The sequence below is a fragment of the Felis catus genome, chromosome F2, assembly GCF_018350175.1.
Source record: "Felis catus isolate Fca126 chromosome F2, F.catus_Fca126_mat1.0, whole genome shotgun sequence".
Classification (NCBI taxonomy): Eukaryota; Metazoa; Chordata; class Mammalia; order Carnivora; family Felidae; genus Felis; species Felis catus.
Window position 1 is genome coordinate 82,708,062 of NC_058385.1, and position 21,104 is coordinate 82,729,165.

General features: G+C 57.0%; 2 protein-coding genes and 1 long non-coding RNA gene across 7 annotated transcripts in view; 1 reads left to right on the forward strand and 2 right to left on the reverse strand.

The window, feature by feature from the left end:
- Nucleotides 1-21,104, forward strand: part of SPATC1 (spermatogenesis and centriole associated 1) — a 24,404-nt gene continuing 3,300 nt past the window's right edge. Inside the window, exons 1-7 of one of the 5 annotated variants that reach the window (XM_045049614.1) lie at nucleotides 1-160; nucleotides 864-1,072; nucleotides 1,923-2,020; nucleotides 2,246-2,584; nucleotides 16,100-16,828; nucleotides 17,333-17,443; nucleotides 17,561-17,700. In XM_045049614.1, coding sequence (XP_044905549.1) covers nucleotides 26-160; nucleotides 864-1,072; nucleotides 1,923-2,020; nucleotides 2,246-2,584; nucleotides 16,100-16,828; nucleotides 17,333-17,443; nucleotides 17,561-17,700 — 1,761 coding nt within the window. In that variant the 5' untranslated portion in view covers nucleotides 1-25. Of the gene's footprint in view, nucleotides 161-532; nucleotides 1,073-1,149; nucleotides 1,283-1,897; nucleotides 2,585-16,099; nucleotides 16,829-16,942; nucleotides 17,444-17,560; nucleotides 17,701-21,104 lie in introns of those variants that run through there. The other 4 variants (XM_045049612.1, XM_045049613.1, XM_045049615.1 and 1 more) reach the window with 4 other exon arrangements.
- On the reverse strand, nucleotides 3,963-6,735 carry LOC123383030. Its single transcript, XR_006592239.1, has 2 exons — nucleotides 5,958-6,735; nucleotides 3,963-5,698 (listed from the first exon to the last, which is right to left on the reverse strand). It is a non-coding gene; the product is annotated as an uncharacterized LOC123383030 (long non-coding RNA).
- The window catches only part of LOC109496283 (brain acid soluble protein 1-like), a 6,467-nt gene continuing 5,614 nt past the window's right edge, over nucleotides 20,252-21,104 (reverse strand). Inside the window, exon 3 of the mRNA XM_045049618.1 lies at nucleotides 20,252-21,042. The gene's annotated coding sequence lies outside the window, so the exon portion shown is untranslated. The remainder of the gene's footprint in view (nucleotides 21,043-21,104) is intronic.

Consider the following 21,104-nt stretch of genomic DNA (forward strand, 5'->3'; position numbering starts at 1 on the left):
GTGAATTCCTAATGCGCCGTGAGGGATGCAGAGCAAACCCCGCGTGAAGCCGGGAAGCCGGGAAGCCGGGAGCTTCCTGCCAGTCCTTCGGGAAGAGTCAGGGAGAAGGCGGGGAGGGCCGCCCACTCCCTCTCGCTCCCGTCACGCCATCCAAGTTGCTGTGAGTAAAGCTTTGGCCGAAGCCCTCGCTCTTTGCAGACTTTTGCTACTTCGTCCCAAACTCAAGCCCGCTAGGTTTGGGCACAGAAGGACAGTTGTACACAGGACAGAACAACGACAAGATAAGCGAACTGGAAGGAAGGGAGATAAGAGTGGAGGGACAGAGACCAGAGAGGGGCCTGGGCTGTCCGCACGGGACGGGCCGCCGGCCGCGGCGCGGTGCCCGGAGACCCGGTGGGGGGGGCGGCGGTCTGCCCTGGCCCCAGGCTGCACGGTGGGAAGGGGAAGGATAATAGAACAATTCCGGTGTTATTTTAGCTCCAGGGGTACAATATAGTGATTCACTAAACCCCCGATTTCTAACACAATGCCCGCCACACAGTAGGTGCTCGATATACCGTTTTCGGAGGGAAAAAGCAGTGTGTAAAGGGAAGTATCGGTCGGATTCCTCAGATGTTAAGAGATTTAAGGAATGGGCTCGTGCAGTTGTGGGGACTGGCAAGTCCCAAATCTGTAGAGGAGGCCAGCGGGCTGGAAACTCAGGCAGCCGTGTGGGAGAGCAGCGAGGCAGGATTCCTTCCTCCCTGGAAAACCTGGGCTCCCGAGGTTTCCTGCTCCTGAGGCCTTCGGCTGCTTAGATGAGGCCCACCCACATCAAATCAACCGATTGTAGATGCCAGTCACTTTGCAAGATATTTTCACAGCAATATCTACACCAGTGTTCGACCAAACACCTGGACACCGTAGCTCAGCCCACTGACCCGTCAACGGAACCACCCCAGCTGCATCAACCCAAGGAGAGGCCAACAGCCAGGCAAGACTGGATGGTAGAAGGCGAGTGGGAAAGCCATGAGAAGCTCACTTCCCCACACTGTGAACAGCAGAGTGGTGACGACACCCCTCCCCCCACCAGGTGAAAGGGGCCACAGTGACGCAGCCGCGATGACTGTCCAGGGTGTGGGAGGAGGGTGGGGGCAGGCCCCCATTGTGAGGCCCAGGTAGAATGCTCAACTCAGGCTGACTCCGAACCAGTCCTCACCCCCACCTCCGGCTTAGACCTGGGCCTCACTGCCCTCTCCGCCCGGGGGGACACCCCAGGACACCGCCTCACTTGACTCCCAAGGTCAGACCCCCCAAGATTTCTGAGCAGGCAGTTCTTAAAAAGGGAGCACGGGGGCGCCTGGGTGGCTCAGTCGGTTGAGCGTCCGACTTCGGCTCAGGTCACGATCTCACAGTCCGTGGGTTCAAGCCCCGCGTCAGCCTCTGTGCTGACAGCCTGGAGCCTGCTTCGGATTCTGTGTCTCCCTCTCTCTCTGACCCTCCCCCATTCATGCTCTGTCTCTCTCTGTCTCAAAAATAAATAAACATTAAAAAAAAAAGAAAGGGAACATGACAGGGACTCCCAGGTCTGAATTCATGAAACCTGACGACCTGCCGAAGAACACAGTCTTGGGTCTTGAACTCACGCGGGTGCCGTGGGGGGAAGGATGGGGCCCCGAGTCACCAGAAGCGGAGACTCCAAGCTATAGGGAGCCAGGAGCGTGGACAAGGGAGCCCCCGGGCCAGCAGTCAGAGACAGGCTTTGAGCACCTGGGTTGGAAGAAAGTATGGCCACTGTCCAGGGGCCCAAGGTAGAATGTCCTGGAGACAGGCCAACAGGCTAGCTCCAGGTGTGCCCAGCATCCCAAGGAAAGGGTGCCCTAGCCAGGAAGACGGGTGATGAGTTTCCATTCCACAGAAGATCACTGGTTACCCACCTGCAGTGCACCTAGGCCCTCTGCTGGGTGCTGGGGAGCTACAGCACGCCCACGTCACCGTAAAGTGAGCCCAACAGCACCAGCAGCCAAGTGCACAGAGCCAGGTAAGCGCTGTGATGGAGGTGCGGCTGCAGGGAAGCCTAGAGGGCAGAGATGAGCTCGCTGGGGTGACAGGACGCTTGAGGGAGCAGGCCCCTGCAGACGCAGGAGGGGTCGGTGCATCCCAGCCGAGGCAGGACCTGTGCACAGGCCTGGAGCACGGAGGGCTGAGCCTGGCAGAGCAGAGAGGGCCGGGAGCGGGGCACAGCCTCTGACCTCACAATACCCAGGGCCCCCTGGGCCAGCCTTGCCTCTGGCAAACCCTGGTGCCCTCCTCCCGCCCGGGCGAGGCCCGGGGCCCTGGGCAGTCTCCAGGTGCAGAGCCCCGACTCGGGCTGCACCCATCCCGTTGCCCCGGGGCATGTCTCTACTCGCCAATTATGAGGGGCTCCGGCATCAGATCGAGAGGCTGGTGAGGGAGAACGAGGAGCTAAAGAAGCTGGTGCGGCTCATTCGGGAGAATCACGAGCTCAAGTCGGCGATCAAGACGCAGGCGGGCGGCCTGGGCATCAGCGGCTTCAGCACCGGGTTCGGCCAGATGGCGGCCACTCCTCAACACCAGGGAAACTGTAAGAGACTGGGGCGGGGAGGGGGTCTCTGGGAGTCCTGGAGACAGGGCACGGATAGTAACGAGCGGGTGGGACGGTGGCCCCACCAGGGGAGGACACGGGACCATCGGGACGGAGGGCAGAGCCGGGCACCAATTCCTGCACCCTGATGGGAGGAGGCCCCGCTCACCCCCCTCCTCTAGGCTGACCGTCCAAGCAGCCCCAAAAGGCTGTGAATTTCCCAGCTGTGGGATCCAAATGTGCCGCGCTCCTGGGTCTAGTGTGTCGCTTGCCCTCCTTCCCCCTCCCCCCCCCCCCAGCACCTCCCAGGGCCCTGCGCCTAGAGATGGCCACTGACAGCCCAGATCCAGGAGCCAGGGACAGAAACCAGGACCGAAGCTGAGGTCTGGGAGTCATTAGCGTGTGGCAGAGCCCTGGGGCTGGAGAAGATGTAGGGTGAGACGGAAGAGGCAAAGCACTAGCGGGCATTTGCAGAAAAAGTGGTGATCGGCAGGCTGGGGCCTCGGGAGCAGGGACTGAGCCAGGAGGGGGCCGGGAGGCCACGCGGCTGAGTGTGGTGATAGGGGCAGGGAGGGGCTGGGGACAGAAAGCTGTGGGCAGAAACTGGCTGGCACTGAAGATAACGGAGGGGGAATTTCTGGGGGTGGCAAGGCCCCAGGGTGAGGCGATAGGAGTCTGTGGCTGGCAGTGTGCTGTGAAGGTTACACAGGGCGAGCCGGCGATAAAACCCTGTGGTGGTCACACCGTAGCCATGCCCTCCCGACAGGGTCCTCCCTGTGCCAGAGAAGGCCCTGCGCCCCGCCCTCCCGCTGGCCCCTTCGTCCCCAGTCGGGCCCAGAATGGTCTTCCTCCCCGAGAGGAGGACTCTGCCCATCCTGGGGCCCCTGCAGCTCGGCCGTGGGCCACAACACTCAGCTGCTCCGGGAAGGTCACAGGTGGCTTCCTAAGTGCCACATCCTTCTAAACCTCTGCGTGCAATTTGGGACCGATGACCCCCCTCTTTCTGGGTTTACCCTGGGCAGCGTCACCCACCCCCTGCTCCGGGCCAGCCCGGGCCCCGCGCTCCACCGCCAGCCAGCCCAGCACGGGCCCCCATTCTCCATGGGGCTGGAGGCCCCTGCAGACAGTCGTGCAGGCCCAGCAACTCCCTGGCACTCGGCTCACTCCCAACCACACGTTTCTGATTGAGAACTTGGCCTTTCCACTGGGATGCTAAACCCTCCCAGGTCTGTGCTCCTGCCCTGAGGGTCCCACGCCAGGCCCTTACTCTTGGAAGCTGCCTCCCTCTGGTCCCCACACACCGGCTTCCCTGCTCTTGAACCACACTGTTCATCCGCGCGGCCTTCACCCCGTCACTGGCCACAAGAGCACAGGCCTCTCCTCGGAAAGGCTTTATTGTAACGACTGAGACAATGCGTCGGCAAAAATAAAGACGCGGGGAGATACAAAATAAAAGAAATCTCAAAGCTTCACAAAAAAGTAAGTCTTCTCCTTTTGGGCTTGATTCTTAACAGAATCCTTGGGCCACGTTGGTTCTTCCCCTTCCTGAGGGGCCCAGCTTAGGGGGTTAGGAAAGGCTTTCTGGAGGGGGTGAGCCCACAGTGGTGGGAAGGCATTAGCGGGCGAGCAGCAGCTCCTGCAAACGCCAGGACCAGGGGGCAGCAGGGACGCGGGACCCGTCAGTGAGGCTGACGCCCAGGCTGTGTGTGGGTGAGCGTACTGGGTGCGTGGGCGGGGGGGGGGGGGGGGGGAGCGGCTAAGTGTGTTTGTACTGTGTGAGAATCGTGTGATTGTATCTGTGAGTGTCCTGTGAGTGTCCGTGTGGTTGTATCTGTGTGTGTGAAATCTGTGTGGTTGTATCCGTGACTGTGTGGGGTATTATCAGGGCCAGTGACACTGAGCAGTACAGCTAAAGAGGTCAGCAGAGGTCAGATCAGCGGGGACACAGGCCGGTTCCTAAGGGCAGAGAGCAGGGCCCGGTGGTTGTGGCGGAGTGAGTGAGCTCCTGCTGTGGAAGGAAGGGTCCCTCCAGCTGCTGTGGGGACGGGATTCGGAGGAGACGAGAGCGAGGCCAGGCCGCGCCGGCTGACACTGAGGCCCTTACAGCCCTGCGGGTGGCAGACCGCGGCCCGAACTAGGGGCGGAGAGAAACTGACTCAAGCTAACTGCTTGGATGTGCAGGACGGACAAGGGAGTCCAGAAGGTGTCTCCGTTCGGGCAGAGGCGGTGGGGTGCCTGGCAGCGTGACCTCCTGAGACCGCGGAACTCTCGTCCCCGCGCCCAGCCAAGGAGGATCCCTGTGGTGGCCTCGGAGGAACTTTCTCTTTCTCAGGCCACTTCCTGCTTCTGCCTGCTCCTTGTGACTCACCTTCCTCGTGGAGTCAGGCTTTTACTCTTGATTTCCTCTTGTGAACTCAACCTCCAGTTCCTCTTTCCGGGCCCGCCCTTGCACTCTGGGTACGCTCAGGCCCGCGGTGCGGGGCTCAGGCCCATCCCCGCGGGAGAGGCAGCCCGGGCTGTGCCTGTGCTCCAGCGGCGCAGGGCTGCCCCCGGCTGGGAAGACGCCTGCGTGGAGCCACCAGTCCTGAAGCTCCGGCAGACGTCAGGGCTGGAGGGAGAAGGTTCAGGAGTATTGACCACTGAAGCCGCAGGAGGGGTGAGGCCACCTGAGAGGGGCGAGCGCAGCCGGTGCATGAGAGAAGCGGGGAGACGAGGGAAACCTCAGAGTGTGATGTCACAGAAGCCAAGGCACAGCTTCGAGGGGCCAGAGTGTCAACAGAATAAAGGCTGAAGAGTCCAGGGCCTCCGCTGACCTGGTGTGAACGAGCTCGGTTAGACTTGACCTCCACCACAGGTGCTAGCGGCCCAGGCTGTGAGGTGAAGAGTGAGGAGTGACGGAGAGAACGGCACGGTAGGCGGCCGACGCTCCGTTCCCGAAGCGCGGCTGCGGGCAGGCAGGAGCTGCTCGGACGAAGCCAGGCTCCTCAAGATGGCCGAGACCTGACCTTGTCCCTCTGCGGCGGGAAGGAGCCAGGAGAGGCGCTGGGAGGTGCCCCTACGGAGGGGAGGGAGGGCAGGAGGCTGAGGAAACCGGAACCATGGCTTCCATTCTCCCTGGAAAAATGACACCGTGGGAGCCGAAGATGAGGAAGGTGTGACACCGTGGATGCGGCGGGAGCTGAGAGTGGGACCTGGGGGGGTCCGTCTGGCTGTGCAGGGAGCTCGGATGGTGCCACCCGCCTTGGACCCTTTGGACCCCTTGGACCGTAAAGGCGGCAAGCCACCAACTTGCTCAGCAGCGTTTGTTTGGGGCTCTGGAGGCGGGGGAGGCGGCAGGGACGCAGGCAGGCGGAGCAAGGACGGGTTTGGGCACCTCACAGAGGGAAACGGAGGCCAGCTGAGCTGTGGGAGCTGAGGCGACGAAGACGCCCGTGTGCTGGAGATCCAGAGAGGCTCCAAGCCGGGTGCCAAGAGTTCTGAGCGGGGCAGAAGGCGCTCCTGCACGCTCAGTGTGGGTAACCAGAGCAGGTGGAATGAACTTCACAGGGAAAAACAGGTGCCACGAGGTTCAGGCCTTGGCCCTGGAAGCATGGCAGGTGGGAGGTGGAGTCAGGATGGGATTTGGGCTCCAGGAGCCCTGCCCTGGGATGTCCCAGCAGATGGAAGACGGATGGGAAACCAGGCCTGTTGGAGTAGGGAGGAAACGAGGGCCAAACTGAGTGCACAAGGGACCACAACAGTGGCTGTCAGGACAGGTCAGCTGGGGGGGCAGGGCTCCGCTGCTCTTTGTGCCGGGACCTCCCCCACCCGGACTCCTTCTCTACCCAGGCCCACTCTGTTCCCAGCCCCTGCTGCCCTCTGTCTATCCTCTTGGGAGCTTCAGGCAGGTGGAAGTTTTCTGCCGCGGGGTGCGGCCTACTTCCTTTTTACCACCCCTGCTCCCCACCACCTCCCCACCCCTTTGCTGCCCCCAAACCAGGGGCTTCCCTCCCCTCCAAGTCTGTCCATCCTCTCGGGGCCTTCTCCATACTCCCCACCTCCCCAGGACCCGTCCCTCCTGCATCAGAATCCCAGCCACCCTCCTCAAATCTTCTCACACCCCTCAGGATCAGGATCAACTCCCCCTCAGGACCATGGTCTCCGGGATACAAACTCCCACCTGGCTCCTAACCCTACCCTGACCCCCCCCTCTACCTCCCATCCCAGGATCTGACTCTAAGCACCCTAGGCCTATCCTCCCAGGACCCACCCCCCCGTGGGGACCGTCCTCCTCTTAGGATCCGTCCTCTTCCTGGACACCCCTCCCGGCCATCGAGACCCATCCCCCCACCAGGCCCCCAGGACTAGACCCCCGCTCAGGGCCAGCCCTCTCTCCCAGGCCCTGTCATCATCCCCTTTGGCTCTTTCCCCTCTTCCTGTCGCCCCAGCACTCTTGGAACCCTCAGCTAAAGCCACTGGCCACTCTTCCCTCTGTGGCCCAGCTTCCCTCTCCATTTTCCCCGGGTCAAACACTGTAGCTGTGACGCTCTGGCCCCGCCTCCACGCAGATCCTCCTCCCAGTGATCTGGCCCCGCCCCGTGAGGGCCCCGCCAGTGCTCTGGACCCGCCTCGTGTCGGCCCCGCCCAGTGCCCTGGCCCCGCCTCGTGACGGCCCCGCCCCATGAGGGCTCCGCCCAGTGTTCTGGCTCCACCTCATGACGGCCCCGCCCTTTTCGGGTCCTGCCCGGTGAGGGCCTGCCCAGTGCTCTAGCCCCGCCTCATGACGGCCCCGCCCAGTGCTGTGGCCCCGCCTCGTGACGGCCCCGCCCCATGAGGGCCCTCGGGCCTCGCGTCGTTTTGGCCCCGTGAGGATCTCGCTCCTGTGAGGGCCTGCCCAGTGCTCTGAACCCCAGTGAGGGCCCCGTCCCCTGCCGTGGGAGAACCCGGTTTTTGTGGAGACCGGCGACTGCCTCCCTCAGGGGGGCGGGGTGGAGGCCAGAGAACCCTGGGCGGGATGCCCGGCCAGGGTCTACCCCTGGGCCTTGCTGACCTGGGGACCCCAATGGGGCCTCGGAGGGAAGCGAGGGACTGCCCTAGAGGAGCAGGTTGGGGGGATCAGAGTTCAGTCAAGCAATTTATTTATTTAAAAAAATTTTTGAGTTTATTTACTTTTGAGAAAGAAAGACAGTTTTTTTGGGGGGGGGGGGGCACAGAGAGAGAATCTCCAGCAGACTCCTCACTTTAAGGCAGAGCCCAACTCAGGGCTCAAGCCCGTGAACTGTGAGGTCATGACCTGAGCTGAAATCAAGAGCCCAAAGCTTAACGGACTGAGCCACCCAGGTGTCCCAGTTAAGCACTTTAAAACGTTGTAAGCTGCATTTGCAAATCTAAGACATTTGCTTATCGTTTTAACATTAATCTTCCGATGTAACGAGCAAACCTTCTTAGACCCTAGATGATTCTTACGTATAAAATAAACTATAAACAACAGTGAATCTAAAACTCTTTGAGGCTCTAATACTGTACCTAAGCCTAGGAAGATTTCAACTTGCAAATCTAAATCAATTAAATACAAATTAGGAAAAGATTAAAACAATCACAAGTACATTTTGCATTAGGATGCAAAGCTATGGGACTGAAATCTCCTAAGTTTTTATGTAGATTCCAGGCAGCCCCTGCTGTGCGATCCGAGCGCCAGGTGTACGCCACGTGATCAACCCTCCCACGCACCACCTGGTGCTCACCCCCACCTGCGACCCTTCACCCCCCCCCCCCACCCCTCCGCTCCCGCAGCGGTGAGTTCTCTGTACTGAAGAGTCTGTTTCTTGGTTTGCCTCTCGCTCCCTTGTTTTTTGAGGCTTTCATCTTTTTGTTTCTTAAATTCCATATGTGAGTGAAATCTTTCTCTGATTTATTTCGCTGACACTAACACCCTCCAGCTCCATCCGCGTCCTTGCAAACGGCAAGATTGCCTTCCTCTTCGTGGCTGAGTAATGTTCCCTTGTGTATTTACACTACATCTTTTTCCCTCAGATCCAGGATTAGGGTCTGGTTTAGGGCCACAATAAGGGGTAGGGTGTTTTGTTTGTTTGTTTGTTTGTTTGTTTGTTTGTTTGTTGTTTTAGGGCCAGGGTGAGGGTGTGGGCCTGTCTTCCTGCGGTTTAGAGACCTCTCCAGAGAATAAAACCGCAGACTTCTGTGGGGGTGAGAGTCATCCACCAAGCTGAGGCGAAGAGGGGATTTGTTGCTCTCTAAGTGGATTTTCTATTGGTCCTTCTCTTTTTATCTCTATCTTCACACCCATCTTCAGAAATACTATACATTCTTTTTTTTGTTGGTTTTGGTTTTGATCTGCACTCCCGTTAGTTAACACAGCGGGTCGGATCAGCTTCAGGTGTAGGATATAATGACTCAGCACCTCCATACGCCGCCCAGTGCACCCAGAGCACCCAGTGCTGATCCCAAGTGCACTGCTTCACCCATCCCCCACCCCCTCTGGAGGCCAGCAATATAACAACTTTATTGAGATACAATTCGCATACCATACAATTTGCCCACTTAAAAGTGTGTGATCCAGCAGATTTTTGTATACTCAAGGTGTGTACAAAGCACCACAATTTGAGAACGCTTCCGTCAGCCCAAGAAGAAACCTGTCAGCTAGCTGCTACCGCCTACCCCTTCACAACTCTCAGCAACCATTTATCTGCTTTCTGTTTTTATGAATTTGCCTAGTCTGGATTTTTTTTTTAATTTTTTTAATGTTTATTTATTTTTGAGACAGAGAGAGATAGAGCATGAGTGGGGGAGGGGCAGAGAGCGAGGGAGACACAGAATCGGAAGCAGGCTCCAGGCTCTGAGCGGTCGGCACAGAGCCCGACGCGGGGCTCCAACCCACAGACCGCGAGATCATGACCTGAGCCAAAGTCGGACGCTTAACCGACTGAGCCACCCAGGTGCCCCACTGGATATTTCTTATAAATGAATCACACACACGTGGCTTTTGGGTCAGGTTTCTCTCACTGAGCATAATGTTTTCAAGGTTTATCCATGTTGTGGCATAAATCAGTACTTTTAGTTGGGATTGTGGTTTTTTTGTTGTTTCAGGGATGAATAATATTTCATTAATGGCTACACAACATTTTGTTTATTCGTCAGTTGATGGACTTTTGCATTGTTTCCTCTTTTGGGGTACCATGGATCACACTGCTGTAAACATCCATATATGAGTTTCTGTGTGGATTTATGTTTCCATTTCTCTGGGGTATATATCTAAGAGTAGCATTGCTCGGTCATATGGTAACTCTATGTTTAACTGTTCGAGAAACTGCCAGATCGTCTCCCAAAGTGGCTGCACTATTTTTCATTCGCACCAGCAATGTATGAGTGTTCCAATTTCTCTATATCCTTGCCAATACTTATTATCTGATTTTTTAATTATAGCCATCCTAGAGTGTGAAGTGGTTTTGATTTGCATTTCCCTGGTGCATAATAATGCTGAACATCTTTTCTGTGCTTATTGGCCATTTGTATATCATCTTTGAGAAATGTCTGTTCATGTCCTTTGCCCGTTTTTAAGTTGGGCCATTTATCTTTTTATTACTGACTTGTAAGAGTTCTTTCTAAATCCAAGTCCCTTACCAAATATGTGACCTGCAAGTGTTTTCTCCCATTCCGTGGTTGTCTTTGTTACCTTCTCGAAGGTGTCTTTTGAAGCAGAAGCTTTTAATTTGGATGATGTCCATCTCATCTATTGCTTCTTTCGTTGCTCACTCTTTGGGGATCACCTTTAAGACTCCATGGCCAAATCCAAGGTCATGGAAATTTACCCCTATGTCTTTTTTTTTTTAAGTGTATTTATTTTGTTTTGAGAGAGAGAGAGAGAGCACGAGTGGGGGAGGGTCAGAGAGGAGAGAGCGAGAATCCCAAGCAGGCTCTCCACTGAGAGTGCAGAACCCAATGTGGGGCTCCAACCCACAAACCATGAGGTCGTGACCTGAAGTTGGATGTTCAACCAACTGAGCCGCCCAAGCACTCCTGCCCCTGTGTTCCCTTCTAAGAATTTTACAGTTTTAGCTCTTACAGTGAAGCCTTGATCCATTTAACTTCTGTATATGATAGGAGGTAAGCGTCCAACTTCATTCTTTCACACGTGGGTTCCAGTTGTCCCAGCCCCATTTTTTGAAAAGATTATTCTTTCCCTGTTGAATTGTCTTGGCCTCTTCATCAAAAACGAGACCACAGATACATGGGTTTATTTCTGGACTCCCTATTCTATTCCATTTATCTATATGTCCCTCCTTATGCCAGAGTCACAGAATCTTGATTACTGTAGCAAGTTTTGAAATCTGAAACTGAGTCCTCAACTAACTTGCTTCCTTCCTTCCTTCGCTTCTTTCTTCTCTCTCTGTTTTTTTGTGGGTTTTTTTTGTTTGTTTTTTTAAGGTAGTGTAAGAGAGTGAAGTGCAGGCTAAGCAGTGATTGTAACAAGGAGTTCTCTTTTTTAAAATGTGGCTTTGGCCGTTCTGGGTCCCTTGCAATTCCTTGTGAATTTAAGGTTCAGCTCGGCCGTCTCTACAAAGAAGTCAGTTTGCATCCTGACGGAGATTGCACTGAATCTGCAGATAAACTTGGAGAGTACTGCTAGCAACAATATTAATATTGTTACTTCCAATATAAATTAATATAAATTGGCTTCCAATGTGTGAACGTGGGACGTTTTTCTGTTTATTTAGATCTTCTTTAATTTCTTTCAAAAATGCTTGTAGTTTGGGGCGTCTGGGGGGCTCAGTCAGTTAAGCGTCCTACTTCACCTCAGGTCATGATCTCACAGTTCATGGGTTCAAACCCCACATCGGGCTCTGTGCCGACAGCTCAGAGCCTGGAGCCTGCTTCCGATTCTGTGTCTCCCTCTCTCTCTGCCCCTCCCCTACTTGTGCTCTCTCTCTCTCAAAAAAAAAAAACAATAAACTTTTTAAAAAATGTAGTTTTCAGACAATATGCTTTGCATTTCTTTTTTTTTTTTTCCTTTATTCATTTTTGAGAAACAGAGAGAGACAGAGTGCGAGTGGGGGGGGGGGCAGAGAGAGAGGGAGACACAGAATGCGAAGCAGGCATCAGGCTCCGAGCTGTCAGCACAGAGCCTGATGTTGGGCTCGAACCCACAGACCGTGAGATCATGACCTGAGCCGAAGTCAGATGCTTAACCAACCGAGCCACCCAGGGGCCCTACATTTCTTTTGTTAAATTTATTTCTAAATATTTTATTCTTTTGATGCTGTTTTTTATTTTTGAAATATTCATTGCAAATGTTTGGAAATACAGTTGACTTTTGTAGACCCTGATGAATCTGGCACTCTCTGTATCCTGAGGACCACACAACCCTTGTTCAGATAGTGACATGCTATCTGATTGAATTTTGGATCTTGTATGGCTCTCTCGGTGGCCACAGTTTCTCTGGTCATTCTGTGGACACTTCCTTCCGTGGTCCGATTAAGCTCTCGGTGGCTGAAGGCACAGATAGATCTCAGTTCCTATCCTGACCAATTTCTTTTTCATCACCAAGTTTCATCTCCACTCGCGTACACATCATTTTCTTCTTCTTTATGGAACACTTGCTGTGGCCCACGCACTGTTCTAGGAGGAGGGACACAGTGGCCCACAGACCCACCCCTGCTCTTACGAGGCGTCCGTTCTAATGGGGGGAGACGGGTCAAACTGTAAGTCAATGTAGAGCATCCACAGCCTCTCAGGAGGAAATTGCGCAGGAGAAAGGAACGGGACGGCTGGGGTGAGGGGACTGGCGATTTCGGGTGGAGGACCTCACCGAGGAGGTCACGAATGACGAATGGCGAATGACGGCATGGGTGGAGCGCGGGGCCGCCACGCAGCGGGTCCGCCACGCGGGTCGAGCGCTCCAGGCCGAGGGAGCAGTCAGCGCACAGACGGAGGCCTGCGTGTGCCCGGAGCGCTCCCGGAGCAGAAAGGAGTCCCGGGGGCAGAAGCAGAGTGTGCAAGGGGGAGACGGGGAGAACTGAGGTCAGAGAGGTGACAGGCCAGATCATGGAGGGCCCCGCATGATCTAGCACTAAAAACAAGATGGTGAGCTGATGGGCCCTTTAACTGGTACACACTGGCAGCCGTTGGAGGGGGAAAGCTGGCATCAGGAGACCAGCCGGGAGGTTCCTGTGTCTGGCCGGGCACCATTGGTATGGACCAGGGCGAGGCCGTGCAGGGGTGCGCGTGCACGACTCAGGGCCCACGAGCAGGTGCGGCAAGCAGGCCGGAGGCGGGGTGTGCCTGATGAGTGTTGGGGCTGACTGCACCGTCTGGGGTCCAGCCTGAGGAGCCAGCGGGGCGTGGAGCCGGTCCCCGCTGCCCACGACCCATGGGCTCGCCGAGGACGAGCAGACTCGGGGAGCCCGAGGCGCCCCCGGGAAGGCAGATGAGGCGGGGCCGGCAGCGCCTGGAGGAAACCAGGTCACCGGGAGCCTGATGCCAAACCAAGACGGGGTTTCACGGAGGAGGAGCGCTCCGCTGTGTGAGCACCACCCACGAGGAAGGTGGGGCCTCAAAACCGGCGGCGGGTTCTGCAGTGTGGGGCCGCCGCTGCCCTCAGTGAGCGTCTGGGTGGAAGGAGGAAGAAAGCCTGGCCGGAGAGGGTGTGGGAGGAAGAGGAGAAAATGGAGGGAGATGACAAGTGGGGACGTCTTAGAGGGACACGGAGGAGAGACGTGGGGGGCCAGCCACGTGGGAACCTGATCCCCAGGTCTGGGGGGGCGGCCTGGGTGTGCTGGGGGGGCACCACTGGACGCTCCTGCGGTTCCCGACTGTGCGGCTCCTCTCCCACATCATCCGGACCCTCAGGGGAGACAGCCCAGCAGGACAGACGGCAGGTCCCACCTGCCTCCCTACTTCCTCCTGTCGTCCTCGTCCTCGGCTCCTTGAGGCCCTCCCCTAACCTGCGCCCCGCTGCCCTTCCCTTTCGGGCTCTTCCTCCCCACGGCTCCTTCTCTTTGGCCCACACCCTCATTGTCTCTTTGATCCTAAAGCAAAAATCTCCAAAAAGCCAAAATCTCCAAAAACCAGAAATCATAAAAGAGCCAACCGACTGGTTGACTTGATTGTGCAATTTTAATGTATTCGTTTGGAAAACACAAGTAACAAAACTTGAAACAAAAGTAAAGTGACCGGACCTTTTGCCACACGGTCCCTGGGCAGACGTCTGAGCCACAGCCCAGGGACTTCCGGGGGAATGCCACAATGTTTCTGAGGGGTCTTAAAGAAGGTAGATTTAGCAGTGTGCATTAAGGACCTCTAGGATGTCTACTTTAAGGGGGAAGAATCGATAAGAAGGACTTTTGTAGTATAACCTCAGCATCACTCACCGTCAGGGAGATGCCCAAACCACAAGGAGCCAGCGCCTCACAGTCAGAACGACATCAACGACACCAGAAGCCACAGGCGTGGGCGAGGATGTGGAGGAAGCGGAATCCTCTCGCCCTGCTGGTGGGAATGCAAACTGGTGCAGCTGCTCTGGAGATCAGCATGGGGGGGGGGTCCTCAAAACGTTGAAAACAGAGCTACTCTTCAACCCAGCAATTGCACTACTAGGTATTTACCCAAAGGACACAAAAATACAGATTCGATGCCCCAGTGTTTGTGGCAGCACTTTCAACAATAGCCAAGTTACGGAAAGAGCCCAAGTGTCCGTCGACTGATGAATGGATGAAGAAGACGTGTGTATACACACGACGGACTATTATTCAGCCAAGAACAGAATGAAATCTTGCCCATTTGCAATAACACGGATGAAGCTAGAGAGTATTGTTCTAAGCAAGATAAGTCTGTCAGAGAAAGACAATGTGATTTCACTCACGTGTGGAATTGAAGAAAAAAACCAAACGAGCAAATGGGGGGGAAGAAAGAAAGAAAGAGAGAAACAGAGAGGCAAAGCGAGAAACAGACTCTGAACTCCAGAGAAGACACTGCAGGTCACCAGAGGGGAGGGGAGTGGGGGCGGGTGAGCTAGGTGAGGGGGGGGATGAAGGGGTGCACTTGTGATGTATGGAAGGGACGGTTTTCTATGTTATTTTCCAAAATCTAATATTACACTGTTAAATGACTGGAATTGAAATTGAAAACTTAATAAAAAAAAAGATTTAGGTAGAATTAGTTGTCATTGGGAAAATTGGCCAATTTGATGCCCATCGATCAAGGAGGCTCCACATGGTGGCAGGTGGGGGAGCTGGGAACCGCAGCGGCCACGGAGCAGCGTCCTCAGGGAAGGGTGCAGCTGGAAGGCCGCGTGGGGGCCCAGCCGGACGACAAGTGGACGGAAGGACACGGGCGACAGAGAAGGCCCAGGAGCAAAGAACGGGGTTTACAGTTTTAAGTGATTGAAGGAGAATCAGGAATACTATTTCTGGACATGCGGAAAGTACCCAAAACTCAAACATCAGCGTCTCTGAATAAAGTTTTATTGGTACAGACCCACCGTATTTGTTTCCGTCACGTCTGGGGCCACGCTGGTACCACAGCCCCCAAGGTGATTGGTCACAAGAGAGACCGGACGCAAAACTGGCCGTATTCACCACCAGCCCTTAATAGACGAGGTCCGTCTACCCCTGATCTATAAACTCACGGAGAGAGTCTTCAAGGCAACGCGGAGCTTTTCATCACGCCTAATGGCAGGATGACAGGACTATGACGGTTCCTAATCTTTCTTTGGGCTTTTCCGTAGCTCCATCCTTTCTCTGTAGTGAGCGAGCGCGTGACGCCTAACGACAACCGCCTAACTGGCAGTTTTCACACTGCGCCCTCCCCCAGCTTCCGTGCCCCCAGGGGTCTTCTCCCCCCAAACAGTGGTCGTTCAAGGGCTCGCTCCTCAGGAACCCAAGGGAAATGGGCTGTCTGCCCCCCCACCCCCGCCCAGGGATCCAGGAGTATGAAGCAGCCGTGTCTGGGCCAGCCCACCCTCTTGAACCTGCATTCGCTATTCCCGGGGACGCTGCGGGCAGGCACGGACGAGCCACCATCGGTGCCGCTGAGGCTCTGTGCCTGTCCCAGCTCTGGCCTCCCTGAGCGTCCCACACCTGGTGCAGCTCTGCTGTCCCCACAAGGACAGTGGTCAGGAGTCCCGGGCCCACTGCTCCCCACCAGGGAATGGATGGGTCCACTTGGCCACCTGGGGGACCACCGCCGGGAGACCCTCCCCAGTGAGGGGTCAGTAGCTCAGTGCAGTGGGCACATGGAGGGCTGGGCAGCTGTGGAAGGTCCCTGTGACTTGGTGGGGGGGCAGGTGTGCAGAGAAGTGAGCCCAGGGGGACGAGGCTGCCTCAGAGGACGGAGAAGAAGCGGGCCAGACCCTCCGGTGGGATCTGCCGAGTTGCCCCACAGACCCCGTCGGCGGGGGAGGGTCATCGTCCGGCCACCCAAGAGACAGGGGCAGAGCTGGTCAGCTCGTCAGAGGCAGGCAGGCACCCGGGCCCTCCCCCAGTGGGCCCGCCGGGGTCTCAGTGCTTTCTCTGTGTCCCCCAGGTGTCTTCCTGCCCCTGTCCCCGGCAGCAGCACATGAGCCCGTCCTGGAAGAAGTGGGCGTTGTGGCTCTGGCACCCCTGGCCGACATGCTAAGCAGCCCGCAGCCCGGCCCCACGGCAGACCCCATCGTGAGCCCCCTGACGGGCCCCCTCAGCACCTTGCTGCCCGGTCCAGGGCCCATGTCACAGAGCGGCCTGTTCTCCAGCATCCTGACCGGCCCCCTGACTCCGAGCAGCCCCCTGGCCGGGCCCCTGGCAGTGGCCCCAGGAGGCACACTGGGCAGCTCCATGGGCACGGTCTCCACCGGCCCTCTGACTCCGAGCAGCACCCTGGCCGGCCTCATGGCAGTGTCCCCAAGAGGCACACTGGGAAGCTCCATGGGCCTGCCCTCCACCGGCCCCCCGACTCCGAGCAGCCCCCTGGCCGGGCCCCTGGCAGTGGCCCCAGGAGACACACTGGGCAGCTCCATGGGCACGGCCTCCACCGGCCCCCTGACCCCGAGCAGCCCCCTGATGGCACCTACGACAGGCACAGTGGCCATCTCTCTGAGCAGCCCTCTGCTCACCTCCACAGCTGCCCCTCTAGGTGTTTCTCAGAACCTTGTGGCCAACCCCGTGAGCAATCTGGTGCTGCCGGCGGCCCAGAGGGTGCGGCTGACAGAGCCGTTCCGAGGATGCCCATCTGGACCCCCTCCCTCCGCTGGAGCAGGGCCTGCTGGCACCACCAAAGGTACCCGGTGCAGGGGGAGGGACAGGAGGGCACCCCCAGCCCCCGCCAGGCCGGTCCTGGGTCCTGACTTGCTCTGACCCTCCTTCTCTCCTCTCTGCCCCACAACGTCACTAGTCCCAATGTCCACTGAGCACCCACAGCCGACCCAGAACCTGGAGCCTCTCGGCGTGACATTTGTGGGCGTGCCCTTGCACACCTCTACCCCCATGGAGACCAAGGGCGCAGCTGGCCCCGGGACGGCCTTCTCCTTCAGCACCTCGGACGCCCGGGCCCAGCCCGGTGCCCCCCAGGGACAAGCAGTTCCTGCCCCTGCCCCCGTCGCCCCTACTGCTGCCCCCCAAGCTACCACCGACTACGCCTCCCCCGGCACCACCCACGTTGCCCAGTGCCCACCCCCGTCCCCCACCCGGGCACACTGCCCCCCCACCCAGCCCTCATCCACCCCCCACTCCCCTCCTCGAAATCCCCATTCCCCACCTCGAACCTCGTCCTCCCCGGCTTCAGTCAACGACCCCCGGGGTCCACGCGGCACAGAAACATCTCGGAAAAGCATGGTGGAGTTGGAACGGAAGCTAGCCCACAGGAAGATCAGCAAGTTTCCGGACAGCCCCCGAGGTCTGTGACACAAGTGCAGCACCACCAGTTGGGCGGGGTCTCCCCCGCTGCCCCTGTGGCCCTCCCTGGCCCCGGCCTGGGCCGAGGACCACTCCCTCCACCCCCTGTTGTCCTCAGAGTCGAGGCAGCTGGCCTGGGAGCGGCTGGTGGGGGAGATCGCCTTCCAGCTGGACCGCAGGATCCTGTCCAGTATCTTCCCCGAGCGCGTGCGCCTGTACGGCTTCACCGTCTCCAACATCCCAGAGAAGATCATCCAGGTGCCCGGTGCCCGGTTCCCCCTCACCACCAGAGGCCCTGTCCCTGTCACCCGTTAGGGTTGGGGGGGGGTGCGGGCCTTGGAGGAGCCGCTGGGGGGCCCTGCGCGCCAGCCTGGCCAAGCCCATCAGAGTCCGCGGGCACCCTGTGGTGGAGGAGGCATGGCGTTCAGCCCCAGTGGCCAAAAGGCGTCCAGGGCACTGGGAGCCTTGGAAGACACTGGGAGGGGAGCCGTCACGGGGTGTGGGCTGTGCCTGGCTGGATGCCCAGAGGAGGCTGTCCAGAACGATCGATCGCCTGTGCCTCCTCTCCCACCAGCGCGCCAACTCTGGCTGGGCCCCCACGCCGGGGGACGGGAGAGGCGAGCCTTTGGGGCTTTCCTTGGGAAATAGGCCTCTGTTCCTGGCCACCTTCTCTCCAGCGTTTTTATCTGTAGACTATAGACCTGGTGTGTGATCGGCAGGAATAGCTCAGGGCTACTGTGGGCTCATCTGAGTCCCGGTTTGAGCTCACCTTTTCCTTTGGTGTGTGTCTCCTTTGGTTCGGTTTTTAATTTTAATGTGGTCAGAATGATCTACCTTTCCCTTTGTTTGTACTTTTCACGACTCCCTTAAAGCTAGAGCGGTAGAGGGCTGGGCCCAGCCCTGAATCCATCCCGCTTACCCCCCACCCCCCCCAGCCCCATGTGTGTGGGCTCTCCAACCGCCGCTCTGACTGTCCCCAGCCCATGCTGTCCTCCTTGGTGCAGTGACAGAGCCCGGCACCTCTCTTCTTCCAGATTGTTTCAGCTCCTCTGGGCCTCTCGCTCAGTGTGAATTTTAGGAGCACCCGTCAAGCTCCAGGAAAAACCTCATTCAAGTATTTGGTTTTGCATCACTTCCCAGATTGAACAGGGGGACGTTTCACGTCTTTACGGCGTCGGTTGTTCTGATACCCCTGCCATTTCTGCTGCCCATGTCAGTGGGGTCCACCGTGGTCACGTTTGGTCTGAGGGTCCTTGATGCACAGCCAGGACCCCCGCCGCCAAGGCTGGGTCTCAAGTGCAGACTGGCCATGGCTAGTTAGCAACTGGCAAACCACACGGGCGTAAGCACAATATTTACGTCTCTACAGTGTTGCAGCTGGTATCCAGTTGGCGAAGAGGACATTGGATTACAATGTCTGGTTTAAAGTGTGGTAGAGCTTTCCCACTGTTTGAAACCCACCTTTAGACGGAAGGTGATAAAGACGTATCACCGTTGACACGGGACTCTGCCCTGAGTCCGCTGTGCGAGCCCTCTGGTCCCCGGCCCCTCTCCACTTAGCGGGAGCCAGCAGTTCTGCCCAGGACTCCACAGTCACAGCACCAGCCGGTAACTCCTAGAGGAGAGGCAGGAAGATGAGGGCGGGATGTACCGAAGGCACTTTTCTCCGGCGTCTGAGGAAGTCAAGGAGCTCGGTGCCCCCTGGGCCAGTGCTTGTGGGGGAGGGGCTGTGGCTGGCACCACTCATTCCGTCCCCAGTCCCGGAGCCATTGGCCCCATTCACCTTCCATCAGCAATGACCAGTGCTGCCAGGGTCCTACACTTGTGCCCAAGCTCCTGAGAAGCGCCCTGCCGAACCCACCCGCACAGACGTTGTCTTCGGGCTCTGACACCCCCCAGCTGGCCCGCCGCAGGGTGACCCTGTCTGGTTCCACCCGAGGAGCACGAACGCTCTCAAGGCCATCCATCCTGCCTGCTGGCCCGGCCCATTTGTTGATTCCTATCAGGATCCAATTCCACTTTGCCTAGACTTTTATTTCCTTTCCTGAAAACATCTTGTTTTTCTGCGCGTTGAACTCCAGTGTTGGTCGTTGTTAGAATCCCTAAATTCTATCCAGACCCACCACCCCTGGTCAAACCTGGTGTCCGAACCTGGCTCGTTTGCTTCACGGATGCTGGATAGTTTGACGACTGACAAGTTTCAATAGAGCCCCGTTGCCGAATGAGGACTTGTTGACTGTTTTCAGTGAATCTGGTCATCTGTTTTATAAGTTCACAGTCAGCTGTGCCATCTTTTAAACTCAACTAAAAGTTGTTCCGGTGCCCAGACCTGTCACCTCTTCTCCCCAGCTGCAAACATCTTCTGCTCCAGGTGGGGGTGGGGTGCTCTGAGTACCTTCCTTTCAGCTTGCAATCACAGCAGACCTGAGCCCAGCACCCGTGTGAGGGTCACGGAGGCACCTCATGGCTGTGTCCAGGTGGGTCCTGGGCCCCCTAGTGCTCTCTGGAGCCCCACGCACTGGCCTGCTGACAACAGTTGTGGTGTTTGCATAATGGTTTGTTTCCAGCTACCACGCCAAACTCTTGTTCTGGTTCTAATAGCCTGTATATCATCTTGGCTTTTCTATGTAGACGGTCATATTGTACAGTGTTTACAAGAAGCAGATAATACAGCAACCTCATCCTGTTTCTGGCTTGACTGCAAACACACACGTCAAGTCTGTCCATTAAGTACAATGTGTGTCCAGGCTTTTTGCCAAATCTTCTTCAGTCACAGTTCTTGGTTGCAGATAACAGAATCAACACTAGCTGATGTAAACAGAAAGAGCTTTATTATACTTGTTTAGGTGAGGACACAAAACTGGGCACAGAAGTTGGTATGGCTGCCCCTGAAGAACCAGGGTCATAGCCACTGCACTCTCGGGGACCCCTGCTCTCCCTGGGCACCACTGTCTCCCGGCATCCACATCCGCCTGTAAGTTCCACTCACGGGCCCTGCTGGGCAGAAGCCCAGGTCGCAGAGGTCGCTAAGCCACAGGCGAGTCTGGAAAAGGCTTTCAGCTTCAGAAAAGCACTAGAAGCACTAGAACGGAAGCCTGATGAGGCAGCTTCAGCCCCTGCCACATCAGGTTAAGTTTTTCCTCTTCCTCATTCATTGACACCTTTGGGGGGTTTTCTTAATCATGAATACTTTTATGAATGTATTTTCTGCCTTTCATTGAAAAGATCACACGAGTTTTCCCTCCCTCCCTCCCAACATTTCGGAAGGACACATGAGAAGGTATTCTGATCATAAACCGCACTGTATCCTGGTGTTTTTGTTTTTGAGAGAGGGGGAGAAAGAGGGCGCGCGATCAGGTGTGGGAGGGGCAGTGGGGGGGGGGGGATGGGGAGACACAGAATCCAAAACAGGATCCAGGCTCTGAGCTAACGTGGGGCTTGAACTCACGAGCCGTGAGATCATGACCTGAGCCGAAGTCCCACGCTTAACCAGCTGAGCCCCCCAGGCGCCCCACCCTCGTGTTTTTAACGCCTCCAGATGCCGTTTGCGGTTATTTACGACTTCTGCAGCTTCGCTACTTATCTCGCGAACACGCCGAGCTGCCGTGACAGAAAGAAGGGGCGTCAGGAAGCCGCGTGTCCCTCTCCCCGTGGGGCCGCGG